Source organism: Ixodes scapularis, unplaced genomic scaffold (genome assembly GCF_016920785.2).
Source record: "Ixodes scapularis isolate PalLabHiFi unplaced genomic scaffold, ASM1692078v2 PGA_scaffold10__122_contigs__length_95168666, whole genome shotgun sequence".
NCBI lineage: Eukaryota > Metazoa > Arthropoda > Arachnida > Ixodida > Ixodidae > Ixodes > Ixodes scapularis.
In genome coordinates, this window is record NW_024609836.1 from 87,335,492 (window position 1) to 87,348,915 (window position 13,424).

The 13,424-nt window shown below is 45.2% G+C and overlaps 1 protein-coding gene and 1 long non-coding RNA gene across 3 annotated transcripts; both read left to right on the forward strand.

Moving 5' to 3' along the window:
• The first annotated feature begins 905 nt into the window (after positions 1-905).
• On the forward strand, positions 906-1,760 carry LOC8051942 (5-hydroxytryptamine receptor 1-like). Its single transcript, XM_029979304.4, has one exon. It carries the CDS (start codon positions 921-923, stop codon positions 1,758-1,760), a length of 840 nt encoding a protein of 279 aa, XP_029835164.1. The 5' UTR covers positions 906-920.
• Positions 1,761-7,152: 5,392 nt separating this feature from the next.
• Positions 7,153-8,080, forward strand: LOC121834837. Of its 2 annotated transcripts, XR_006077346.1 has the most exons (4): positions 7,153-7,373; positions 7,489-7,624; positions 7,740-7,875; positions 7,991-8,080. It is a non-coding gene; the product is annotated as an uncharacterized LOC121834837 (long non-coding RNA). The 2 variants fall into 2 exon arrangements; XR_006077345.1 differs by having other exon boundaries at positions 7,153-7,624.
• Positions 8,081-13,424: the final 5,344 nt, after the last annotated feature.

Below are 13,424 nucleotides of genomic sequence, written 5' to 3' on the forward strand. Positions count from 1 at the left end.
TAGCTTCTGTTATTTCTGTTATATATGGGTCGTAACTTGTATCTCGTATATGCTTTCTGTAATTATTTACAAGAAACAAACATAGAGCATCAGTTCAAAATATCCGGACAAAGTTAATATGCCGCTTATTTAAGAAGTGCTCACCTTACAAGCGGAGAGTTTACGTTATTATTTATTATTCAAAGGACCAGATTGTCGACAAAATGGGGGCATATTCGAAGTCTACCAGCGGTTGGACATTGCTTTTCGTTTGAAATTTGTGCGCATAATGATCGATAGTTGTAGAACCTAAAACTTTAAGATGCGCTAGCAGTTTCCGCATATAAGACCCCATTAACCTCTTCCAATCCGGAGCTAACAGATTCCAGGTGTGAATGGAATTCGGACTCAAGCATGATTTGCGATTGGGGCCACATTGCAAGCCCGGTATATTTCGAGAATATCTCAGAATTTATTCAGTCATTCGGCATTCCCTCAGTCGCACACATTCAATCCGATCTTAATTTTGAGCATTAGGGCGCCCTGCCGAACCTTGAAGCAGAGTTCGCGGCCTAAGGCCTCCTGAAAGGAACTGTCCAGTTTTCCTGTTTGTAAGTACCAGAGGCGGGTTTACTGCAAGAGACAGTGGGATTCCTTCGATGTTTTTGGGGACGCGGTGCACTCATTACATATTGGCCCTGCTTTCGGCCCGCGCAGGTGTCTCTGGCGGCCTGGCGGAGCAGCAGTACGGCGAGGAGGAGGGCGGCGGCGCGCTGAGCGGCGTGGCCCTTGCCCTGTGCCTGGGCGCGCTCATCGGCGCCACGGCGGTGGGCAACGCGCTCGTCTGCCTGTCGGTGTGCCTGGTGCGTCGCCTGCGGCACCCGTCCAACCACCTGCTCGTGTCCCTGGCGGCCTCGGACCTGTGCGTGGCCCTGCTGGTCATGCCGCCCGCGCTGCACCTGGAGCTCACGGGACACCGCTGGGACCTCGGGAGGGCCGCCTGCGACGCCTGGGTCTCGGTGGACGTGGCCTCGTGCACCGCCTCCATCCTCAACCTGTGCATGATCTCCGTGGACCGGTACCTGGCCATCACGAGGCCCCTGACCTACGGCGTCCGCCGCACCGCCAGGCGAGCCTGGGCCTGCATCGGCGCCGTCTGGCTCCTGGCAGCGCTGATCAGCGTGCCTCCGCTCCTGGTGCTGGGCAACGAGCACGGCTCTGCGGAGAGGCCCACCTGTCTCGTGTGCCAGCACCTGGCCTACCAGCTGTACGCCACGCTGGGGGCCTTCTACATTCCGCTGCTCGTCATGCTCGTCATGTACTGGCAGATCCACCGGGCCGCCAAGCGAGTCGTCGAGGCCGAGCATCGTGCGCGCCCCGGTCCACGTACCAGGAGCCTGCGACTGGCGCTGCGCGAGCGCAAGGCCTCCATCACGCTGGGCATCATCCTCACCGCCTTCACGGCTTGCTGGCTGCCCTTTTTCGCGCTGGCGCTCATCGTGCCGCTGGGTGGCGTGCCTCTGCCGGAGACGGTGCACAGCTTCGCGCTCTGGCTGGGCTACGCGAATTCGGCGCTCAACCCGGTGATCTACGTCACCTTCCACCACGACTTCCGCAGGGCCTTCCGGGACCTGATCTGTCTGCGATGTGCGGGGAGGAACGCGACGGCGCGGCAGAAGCGGCAGCCGCAGGAGTATCCGCTCGACTTCTACATTCCGGGCTCTAACGACCGCTTGTGTAGGTGCGCGGGGGACGTGTTTGTGTGGAAGGTGCGCAAATGACTACGTGATGTGTGTCCGTGGACAAAAAGACGCGAAGTTCGAGACGTTTGAATAAACTGTTAGTGTTGACTACTTCCACGCCGTTCTTCACATTTACTTGTTCTTCAGTTCGTGCGCGTGGCATTCCGTTTTATTCACTCCACTTTGTGTGACACTCTGACCGACTTCTTTATTGGTTTGATTTATTCCATTCGTTATGAGCGAATGTTTATTCTGAGCCAATTTACGCGCGGTGGCTTAGGAGCGTAGTACTCTTTCAGTAAAAAAAAAAGGACGAACAGTGGTGTCACCCTGTTACTCTTGAAATAAAGTTTGTCCAAAAAAACTGTGAAAGTTAGATTATTCACAAATAATGAATAAAAGCTCCCAGTTGGAGAAGGCTTTTTAGCCTACAGATGAGAAAGGTTTGCTCTCAAAATTCTTTGAGATAATCGTACTCCACAAAAAAGCGAGAAGTCGTTTTTCGTCGTTGAAATGAGAATGCCTCCGAGAATCTACCAAAAGCAAGCGGGCCCTGGGACATGAAAGGACTGCTCGTTAATTTTAAAGCAGGGAGACAAGGAGACAAAGAAGCCATAAAGGATTTTGCGCAATCTATGTAACCATTAAGAATTTTTTTTTTTTTTTTTAAGAACAGCGCGTTAGTGATTTATTTGGGGCGAATTGCTAGGGATGCGGCTATTCGAGCCTGCGAGTGAGGGATTTTTAGGGAACGTGACCGGTAGCGTGGACGCAAGGCGGTAGCTATGGGAGGTATTCACTGCACGCCATATTTGAGGACGCTCTTTAAAGCTCATGAGTGAGTGAGACAACTTATTTGTTAAAGGAAGGGATACATCACGATACATGCTCAGAACGAGCTCATATTATTAGGCTGCCAAGGTAGGCAATCTCGATGTTGTGGAATGCGCGTTGTAAAAGAACCGTGGAAGCTCGCCGTCAGCACGCGCTCAGCATTCGCGCACACAGCTATGGCCGCCAGTGAATACACCATATAAAAGTACCTAACGACACAGAAGCTCGTGCTACAGCTCACGTGCTTCTAACTGCTGCATGTAGTTGCCATGGGAACTTTCAAGGAGAAAGCAAATCTTCAGGGTTGCTACGTACACGCTAAAAATAACACCTTTTTTGACTTACACCTTTTTGTCCCATATAATGCACCCCACAACTTCAGTTCGATCTACAGCGCACTATAGTCGAATAGACGGCCCCAATTTGTACCACGGGCTTGATGACCGGTGCGATATAATAATATAATAATAATAATAGCTTTATTTCCATTACAGGTAATGGCGGAGCCGAGAAAAAAAGCCGCACTAGGCGGCTTGACGAGCTCTCGGCCCCAGTACATTCTGCAGCAGCAGTGGAAACTTTAGTTTATACAAAAGATAATAACAAAACAAGAAAAAAACGCATACTTTTTAGGGTTTGACAATAAAGCGTGATAATATCTACGTTGATAAATTAAGCAAAGTGATACGTAGCCCTTTCAGAGGTGTTTCATGCAGGCAAACATCACATGAATGCAAAAAGTTGAGAAGCCTTGGGATACGGTAGGCCAACATTTCCATCCCGGAATTCAATCGGCAAGTAGGTACTTGCCAAGGATCAGAGTTTCGAAGCGTATATGGTGCTACATGTTGCTGCAAACAAGATAGATCAATCAAGAATGAAGTATTATTTTGTGCTTCTGCCTTAAGCCTTAAGGAAAGTCTATAATTGTAAAGCTCATGAACACTAAGTACATTATATCTTTTAAACAAGCTTTCTGTGTGTGATAAATAACTTGTATTTGCAATAATCCGTAGCATTCTTTTTTGAAATAAGTATATTTTTTCTAGGTTCGTTGCCGTAGTTGTGCCCCAGACCTATGAGCAGTAATTTAGGTATGAATAAAACAGTGATTTATATAACAACATTTTGACAGATGGTGGAAATGTATATCGATGGTGGCAAACTAATCCAATAGTTTTTGACAATTTCCTACATAAATCCTGAATATGTAAGTCCCATGACATATTCTGAGAGAAAACAACTCCCAACGTTTTAAAATTGTCGACCAATTCGATTTCGGTAGAGTCAAGAATAATTGGCTCTATAGATTCGAGAACTTTATTCTTAGGACGGAACATAACAGCCTTTGTTTTATTTATGTTTATTTTCAAAGCGTTCTTATTAGTCCATAGAAACATTTCCCCCAGTACTGAGTTTATTTTATGTACAAGCTCATCTGCATCCTTAACCTTGTAAAGTAATGTCGTGTCGTCTGCGTACATTACAAATTTTATTGATGGGTCAATATTTAGGATGTCGTTTACATACACATTAAAAAGAAAAGGACCTAATATACTTCCTTGTGGTACTCCAACAACTATCGGTTTTATTACAGAAGAAAAGTTATTGTAGCACACATATTGCTTTCGGCTTTCTAGGTAAGACTGGAGCAGAAGTAAAGCCTGACCCCTGACACCATAAGATTCGAGTTTTAGTAACAGCAATTTATGATTCAAATAATCGAATGCTTTCGTGAAATCAACATAAACCGCAAGCACTAGTTTTCGATCCTCAAGACTTCTTAAAATAAATTCTTTTTCTTCAAGGAGGGCTAGTTCAGTTGAACGATGTTTACGAAACCCGAACTGCGATTTGGTAATTAAGCTGTGCTTATCAAAAAAATTTACCAGACGTGCATAAATAACTTTTTCAAGTCCTTTCGAGAAAACAGGGAGAATCGACACTGGCCTATAATTGTCGATATCGTTCTTATCACCTTTCTTGTGCAGTACACAGACTTTAGCAATCTGCATACGTTTGGGAAAAACGCCAGCCGATATGCACAAGTTAAATATATGCGTTAAGTATCGTGCCACTAAAGGTACAACATATTTCACAGGTTTGATCTGGATATCATCTATGTCTCTGCTTTTCGTATTTTTTAGGTTTATAAACACATTTGATACCTCGAACTCGGTGACAGGATCCAAGAAGATTGAATTCATGTTCCTATTTTTAATATATTTGCAGGCATCTGAATCATGTGTCAAAGTAGCCAGGTTAACAAAGTGATCATTAAATGCATTAGCCAGATCAGTACCCTTGAGTCCTTTGCCATTTACGCGTAGGGTTTCAACGTAGTCATGCGCCCTATTGTCTTGTAGGACTGAATTAACCTTTTTCCAAATTTCGTCCACACGTCCATTGGGTGACTTAAAACTATTGTAGTAATAACGGGTCCTGGCATTTCGAAGCTCCTTTGTCAGCTGGTTCCAATAATATTTGAATTTCTTAAGGTCGTCTGGATTTTTCGATCTGTTAAATTTCTGAAAGAGGCGATCTTTTATATTGATTTTAGCTAGATGATCTTGGGTAATCCAAGGCTTTCGAATTTTACCTGATTTTTTAATTTTCTTATAAGGAAAGTTTTTTGCATAAAGAATTTTGAACTGGTCCAGAAATACATTGTAAGCTACATCGGGATCTGTTGCGTTAAGAACGTCATTCCAGTTTTCATTTGCAATATCATTACAAAACCTTTCAAGATTATCAGGTGTAATAACTTGAAAATATATAGGTGAGTGCACACTATTTTTGAGACAACGTGCATCTTTTATGCATAGGAATATTGGGAGATGGTCGCTAATATGAGACATAAAAATCCCTCCTTTTAGGCGGGTAACCTCAGCGTTTGTTATAAAAAGGTCGATACAGGTCTCCGACTGCTGTGTAATCCCTGTTGGCTTCGTGATTACGTTGACACATCCATATGTTGTAAGCAACATTTCTAACTCAATACTAGGCATAGCACACAGCAGCATATTGATATTAAAGTCCCCGCCAATTATCACGTTCAGGTTGTTGTCACTAACGAATCCCAGAAGGCTCTAAAAAAATGCTAAATAATTTGAAACGTTACCGTCTGGTGGACGATAGACGACAGAGATAAGCATATCGCCTGATATGAGTGATAACACCTCGTAATCATGGGTAATCATACAGAAATTTGGCAATAAATTATGTGACATGCTTTCATCTATCAATACTGAAACACCTCCGCCACGACTAAAGGTACGATTTAAACATAAGCATTTGTACGATGGCAAATGAAATGCATCCGCTTCGTCAGAATACCACGTTTCAGTTAACATGATCACATTAAATCGAACTGAAAACTGGCTAAAAAGACATTCAAGATCTGCCGCCTTATGCTTAGCTGACCGTACGTTCAAGTGAAATGCTTTGAATGATGAATCAAAACTACGACCAATATGTTGCACGATATCAACAGGAAGCAAGTATGAACACTCTGCCATAACTTTTTTTTTTTTTTTTTATTAAACAAGAGTTGAAGGCGAGCAAGAATTTGATCAGGAAACTATCGCTTGCAGATCATCCTCGCACCTTATCACAAACCCTCGTTCACCACTTTGGCGACGAACGAAGATCTTTCCGTCCTTGTGCCAGACGTAAGTAAAATCTGCACTTTTTGCCCAATCTTTTGCCTTGGCCAGTAATTCTCTGTTTTGTTTGGTCATGTTCTCATTGATGTAAAGTTTGTTCCCGATGGTACGAAGTCTAGCCTTCCTGCTCAGCCACAGGTCTCTTGTCAGTTGAGATACGAACCTGACAATAATACCTGGTGTCCTGTCAGACTTTGATGGCAGTCGGTGAATTGCCGCTACGTCGGAAATATTCAGTGCAGAAACGTCTAGGCTGCGCGCTACTTCATTGACCTTGTTCAACAAGTCTTCACCGTCAGTCTTCGGAACACCATGGAATTCCAGATTCAGCCTGCGACTTCTCCATTCAAGCTCGTGAAGTTCAGTTTTCATTTTGCTAAGCTCGTCTTTTTTGTTAGCGTTTTCGATTTTTTCAACCCGCCTCTTTAAATCCTTTATATCTTGCTTCTGCTCAGTAATATGGCTCAGTATTTCATCATATTTGTCTGGCATAACTTGCACTGACGCTTCAATGTTACCAACTGTTTCCTTTAGGGCTAACAGATTATCTAATTTTTCGTTCATGGCCGCTAACAAGACCCACATGTCACCATCTTGCCTCTGTTTACTTGTCGCGCCACCTTTTAGTTTAGCTGCTCGGCAAGTGGGACACTTCCATGCTTTACGGTATGCTTCTCCTTTCGTTTTTAGCGTTGTTTCGGAAATTCCCGCACAGTTTCCGATGTGGTACGGGTATTCACATTCACAGCACGAAATAGACTGCTCCCTATGGGGTATCTCCTCTTTACATTTTGAACACAATGCTTCCGCCATATATACGAAACACTCGCCGACAAAGCAATAGAAACACCGCTGGCAGCAACAGCAACGTGAAAAAAAAAAAAAAAAAAAAGTAATACACTAATATGCCAACCAACCTGCAATGGCAGAGGAGCGGTTAGCCCGGTGTTCGTTGCTTGTTGCCGCTGCTGCCAGAAATGACGTGTTCGGCGCTCGGGCTGCCCTTTTATCGCCTAGACAAGGCACTGCACCCGGATGACGCTGGAGGTTGATTTGCGGGGGCGGGACTGTGCTCGTGGCCTCCAGCAGTGCAGACTGTGATGCAGATGGGCCAGCAGCCTGACTTGCGTCGCAGTTGGAACCGCAGCGTTGGGTACGTCGATGCTCACTGCAATGGCAGAGGAGCGGTTAGCCCGGTGTTCGTTGCTTGTTGCCGCTGCTGCCAGAAATGACGTGTTCGGCGCTCGGGCTGCCCTTTTATCGCCTAGACAAGGCACTGCACCCGGATGACGCTGGAGGTTGATTTGCGGGGGCGGGACTGTGCTCGTGGCCTCCAGCAGTGCAGACTGTGATGCAGATGGGCCAGCAGCCTGACTTGCGTCGCAGTTGGAACCGCAGCGTTGGGTACGTCGATGCTTACTGCAATGGCAGAGGAGCGGTTAGCCCGGTGTTCGTTGCTTGTTGCCGCTGCTGCCAGAAATGACGTGTTCGGCGCTCGGGCTGCCCTTTTATCGCCTAGACAAGGCACTGCACCCGGATGACGCTGGAGGTTGATTTGCGGGGGCGGGACTGTGCTCGTGGCCTCCAGCAGTGCAGACTGTGATGCAGATGGGCCAGCAGCCTGACTTGCGTCGCAGTTGGAACCGCAGCGTTGGGTACGTCGATGCTCACTGCAATGGCAGAGGAGCGGTTAGCCCGGTGTTCGTTGCTTGTTGCCGCTGCTGCCAGAAATGACGTGTTCGGCGCTCGGGCTGCCCGTTTATCGCCTAGACAAGGCACTGCACCCGGATGACGCTGGAGGTTGATTTGCGGGGGCGGGACTGTGCTCGTGGCCTCCAGCAGTGCAGACTGTGATGCAGATGGGCCAGCAGGCTGACTTGCGTCGCAGTTGGAACCGCAGCGTTGGGTACGTCGATGCTCACTGCAATGGCAGAGGAGCGGTTAGCCCGGGGTTCGTTGCTTGTTGCCGCTGCTGCCAGAAATTATATAGCTAAACTACATATAAAAAAGCACAGATAGAAAACACTGAGGTTTTGTGGTAAGGCCAAGGAAACTCCGATTATTTCTCTTGTAGTCAGTAACGCGTACATTAGGTATTTTAGTAAGTTGTGCCACGTGGCTATCAAGCCTCTCGTAAAAGTTAGTACCCTCAGTTCGAAACCGGTGAGCTGTACGTCGAACTGAAGTTTTGGGATGTATTACATGGGACAAGGGGTGTCAGAATACACCCTTTTTTTTTCTGAGAGTATACAAACGCCCATGCGCTGAGAATAGCATATATCAGATGAAAAATATTCCAATATCTACCTCCTAAAAGATTATTTAAACGATCAAATAAAAATGGAAAAAGCGGTTTTACAACCTGAAATGGTTTTACGCCTTATTTGGAAGCAATTACATAAGTCTCTATCGTCATTTGATTTTGGTACAACTAAAACCGGCGTACTCCTCTTCTACCAGTGGCAACACTGTTAATTCTTTTCGGGGGGAGCTCCCTCGGGAGGGATGTGCGTGACGTCAGCGATCGGCAGAGCATGCACGTTTCCCTCCCCGGCTCTGCATGCAGACGGACGGCGAGCCACGACAGGTCGCGCCATCTGGTGCACAACTTCCGCAACGATGGGAAGTCCGGTTCGTTATTTGCACCGTTGAAGATGCTGTACTTTCGTTGGCATAGTGAACGATAGTACAAATAAATGACCACCGTCCTTCTTTTCTTTTTTTTTTTATACAGTCTGCGATTAAAACTGTACCGTGTGTCATCAAAAACGTTTGAACAGTGAACGCGAGAAACGCGGGTCCCTTGATTTACGTGCATGGGGAGGGGGGGGTACAAGGTAACAATAATGTTTGGAGATAAAATGCTGCATATTTTACCTGTTGTAGCTATTTCCTGAGCTTTGCGATCACTTAATGGTTACTGTGGTTCGATCATTCATTTGTTTGGTTGAAGCGCTCAGTTGAAACCCTTCAAGCTGTACACTCAACCTTTTTTCCAGCCCCACTATTGTAAAAAAAATGGTAAATAAACGTGGAATTGAACTCAAGCCCCAGCCGCACGCCATAACGTTCTGGCGTGCGGCCGGCGGAAGGAATGAGTCAAGTGGTGGGTATATTTTTCACTTTAATTTCTTCGATATACCAAAATAGCGATCTGACTCGGCTGTCTTCGTGGCGCTTGATATTGTTAGTTGGCAAAAAGTTTCTAGGTGTTACTCGCAGATTCGCCGAGTATTATTTGTTGTTTGATCGATGCTGACTATTAATTGGTTAAACAATGTGAAGTGATTTACTTAGTCTAATGCAAAGCCGAGATTTTGTGCCTATATAGTATGCGTATTTATCTAAGTGGTGCGTAAACTACGTAGTTTTAATACCGCCATATACCTGAAAAACACTTCTGTTTAAAAAAATAATATATATACATATATATATATATATATATATATATCCAAAACCTTAATAACGCGCTTTTCAAACCCATCGCCCACTTATGCTCTGCGGGCAACATGTTTCGCACCAGCTAATTCTTCTCGTAACACTGTTTTTAATTTGTGTGGTCATGCTGCGATGCACCAACTTGGCAGTCAATACATTTTAATTAGCTTTCACTTCTGTCGAAAGAAATCAACCTTTAAAGTTTTTGAACCAGCCATATATTAATACCACTTAAGCCCTCCTAATCGTAAACAATTTAAAAAAAAGGATGGTAATGCAATTAAATTAGTCAGATAGAAAACAAACTAGACATAAATCAAGCTTCTTGCAAATTATCAAACATAATAAAATAATAATATGAATAAACTTTACCTTTTTTCAAACACATTTCCGAGTTGCCACAAAATAGAAGATTATGTATACATAGAAAAAAAACTAAGAGCACGCCGACACAGAAGTCAACCCGATGCATCGTTGCGTGAGTGCCTGGTGCGTCAGAGCGCATTCAATTCATAATTCAGGATAAGCCCGGAGCATTATGCCCACAATACCAAAAGAACACCTCCGTTCCACCTCAGACAAACCATATAGGCACCAAGGAATCCTTTGGGAGTTAACAGCGAGGAAGGGGGAAGGCGAAGCAGACGACGCGCCGGCGAGAGCCCATCGTTGCGCTCCTTTGCCGGTAGAGGCGCTGACTATCGCCCGACTACGGCGCCTCGTAGACATCTGCCCTGAGGCTATACGGTTTTAGCGGTCGCACTCTCAAAAACAGGGCTCGGTGTGCGCTGATGAGATTAGGAAACTGAAGGCGTATGCATGAAACAGCGGTACGCAATCATGGTAACAGCGTTGTTACACACAAAAGGCGACAAACCACTTCCTGCTACTAAAAAAAAATAAAACGCTCATGCCCTGAGCATGACTAGTATATTCCGTGTCTCCTGTTTTATCATTTTTCCTGATATTCATGAGCCCACCTGCGACCTCAATCCTCGTTTATTTAATAAAAAGATGCTGGGTGAAAGAGCGATGCCACGTAAGAAACATGAAATTCAAAACCAGTTGTATGAGAAGCTGCTTGAGGCCAAGATGAATGAAAATCGAAGTATCTTCATGTACATCGGACGACATGCGCAAGCCACAACAGGTTAGGCGATCACGATACCACTGGCGGTATTCTGCAGAGCAGGACCTGTAAGGTTGCTAGACATGCGAACAAAGTACCGTCAATTGCGAAGAGATCTCTCGCCAAAGCTGGAGCTGTTTAATGCAGCGGCAAACAAAAAGCTCCCCCATTTCCCAGGGATGTCTACGTCATCGCGCATAGCACTAAGGCGTGACGTTGTCACCCCTGGTGCACATCCCGGAAAGCAAAGGGAGGAATTTCTTTCCCGTGTGAATGTCCCTTTAATAGCTTTGCTTACCGTGTGATCACGTGCTTCCTTCTGCCTGTTTCCGACCGATTGCCGCACCGTTCCACCGACATACACAAAAGGGAGTTTTAGCGAGTTGTTTTACGAACCGACGGTTTCGAAATCACGAACAGTGCACCTGGTCCGTTCCGTGAAACCTACGTGAAAGTTGACATATTTTAGCGAATCGTGAAACTGGCGCAACCTTCTAAACGATTATGATGATTGCGTTTAACCGCGGCACCATCTTCTAGTAAATAACATGTGAAATATTCTGCAACGTGTAAATCCGTAGCGGCACGTGTTTCCGGCGTACGACTGATGTAAACAAGGCGGCCGATGTAACATTTGCCGGTCGGAATTTCAAGAACTGCGAAGCTAGATAGAGTAAAAAGGATCTGAACGACCGTAAAGGTATGTGGTGTGTCTCCGTCATCTTGAACTTGAACGATCGTTCACGTTTGTGCCGTCGAACCAAATCATTTCGTCTGCTCGCAGTCGCCACGGCAGCTAGTCTGCTCGCAGATCGCAAACATTTACTGCCATGCGCAGTTTTTTTACACCCGTGCGTCGACTGTAGCGCCGCCTGGAATGGCCCAAGATAGCAGGCGACATTCTTCAAAGGATGTCACTACTTTTCCGTATGAAGGCGTTTTAGGCGATGCCACTTATGTGATTGCTTCACTACGAATGATTGTAGTACGGTAGTAGTCATCGCAACACTAATCACGCAGACACTTTGTAGAAGTGTCTCCCGTGCGAAACGGCGCCGTGTTGTTTGCAGACCGGTGGCGTCGCTGCGTTTCCATAGGAGCTAAGCCTTTTTCTTTCTTTACTTTTTCCTCAGGTAAGTTCGCTCTTCGCAAAGTTTACAGAAAAAAATGCACCATCTGTGGGCACTACTGCACAAAGTCGATAGGTTAAGAAACCGAATTTTCCGGTCGATTTAAAGAGCCTGGCGTCTCCTTGTTTCACCCTGTAGTTCATTGTGGCCGTACCAAGTGTTGGCGCCTATCGCCTAAGGTTTCCGCTGACGGAACAACTTAGCTCCCGACAAAAGGAGGAGTCTGAGTGTAAAATCCGGATGACGCCACCAGTATTTTGCTAGCTCCAAGCGTGACGTGCCATTCAAAAACAGCTTAACAAAAAGAAAAGAAAAAAAAATGTGGGAAGAGGAAAAAAGTACAGAAACAGGTGGGCGTACTTGGAGCTATCCATTTCGTCTTTTCGTAGATTGTCCTGTAGATTGATAATAATATTTTCATCCTTTATGATGGTGGGGCCCAAGAACAAAGGCTGCAGTAAGAAGCTTGACGAGTCCCTGGGCCCAACAATGGACAGCAGGAAGCGTGCGGGAAAACAAACTAAAAGCAACAGAATAGCGTGCTAGGGGCAATGATGTAAGAAATCAGTGCACAGAACTAAAATCACCTTTTGCAAATGTTAAGAGAGAAAATGGTCACGTACAAGCATATAATAAGCGCAAGCCTCCAAAGGTTAGAATTTCTAGATCAATATGTTATTGCTGTTAAGGCTGTTTAACAAATGCGGGAATGTGCAGCTTATCATTTGAGAGCCATAATTTGTTCGCTGCGTGACCATTTTCCAATTTTCTGGGTTACGGCTAGGATACGGAGGAAAAGTTTACCTCAGCGACGCAAGGTTTTGCAAAAGACATGCACCTCTTGTTTTTTCACTTTTATAACCAGTAGAAAGCCGATACTGATATAACTTGTGAATAGTGATTATATTAAAGTTCTTAAATAAATCAGCGGCATGAAAGTCGCGAAATGTTCTTCCCAGGGTTGCAAAATATATGTGAGATACTGAGTATAAAATATCAAGAAATGTATTTAAGACAGAGTAGCCAATAGTGTAAACTAAATGTATTTGCAAGATACCAAAATACTACCATAAGTATCTGAAATAGAATATTTTGAGTAGAGTATTTAAGATAGGCATAAGTCTCTTCTCACCACTCTCAGAGATATTTCGCGTAGTCATCGCCAAAAATAGATGTTTCAATCAGGACTGGTACGGGCTGGGGTGGGGAACAAACCAGTCGTGTCCGTTCTATTGGCTTGGTGCTTGGGTCGTGAATAAAGGAGCTCTCCCCAAAACGGGCCCCGAAACGAGGTCAACTAGATTTCCCTCTAATCGTCGATATGTGACAGTCTTCATTATTTGAGATCTTTCTGAATTAAATCCCTTCCGGATAAAGCTGCAACGTTTCGTACGTAGAATATATTGTTCGAATATTAAGACTAGCAAAATTTCACGCCCAAGTCCTGTCGCGTAGATCGGTAATCACGTCTTATGCGCGCGTGAAGTACTCATGGCTTTCGGCTGTT

What these genes read in the sequence shown, in the direction of transcription:
- LOC8051942 (XM_029979304.4), top strand. Translation starts at nt 921, where the DNA reads ATGCCGCCCGCGCTGCACCTGGAGCTCACGGGACACCGCTGGGACCTC.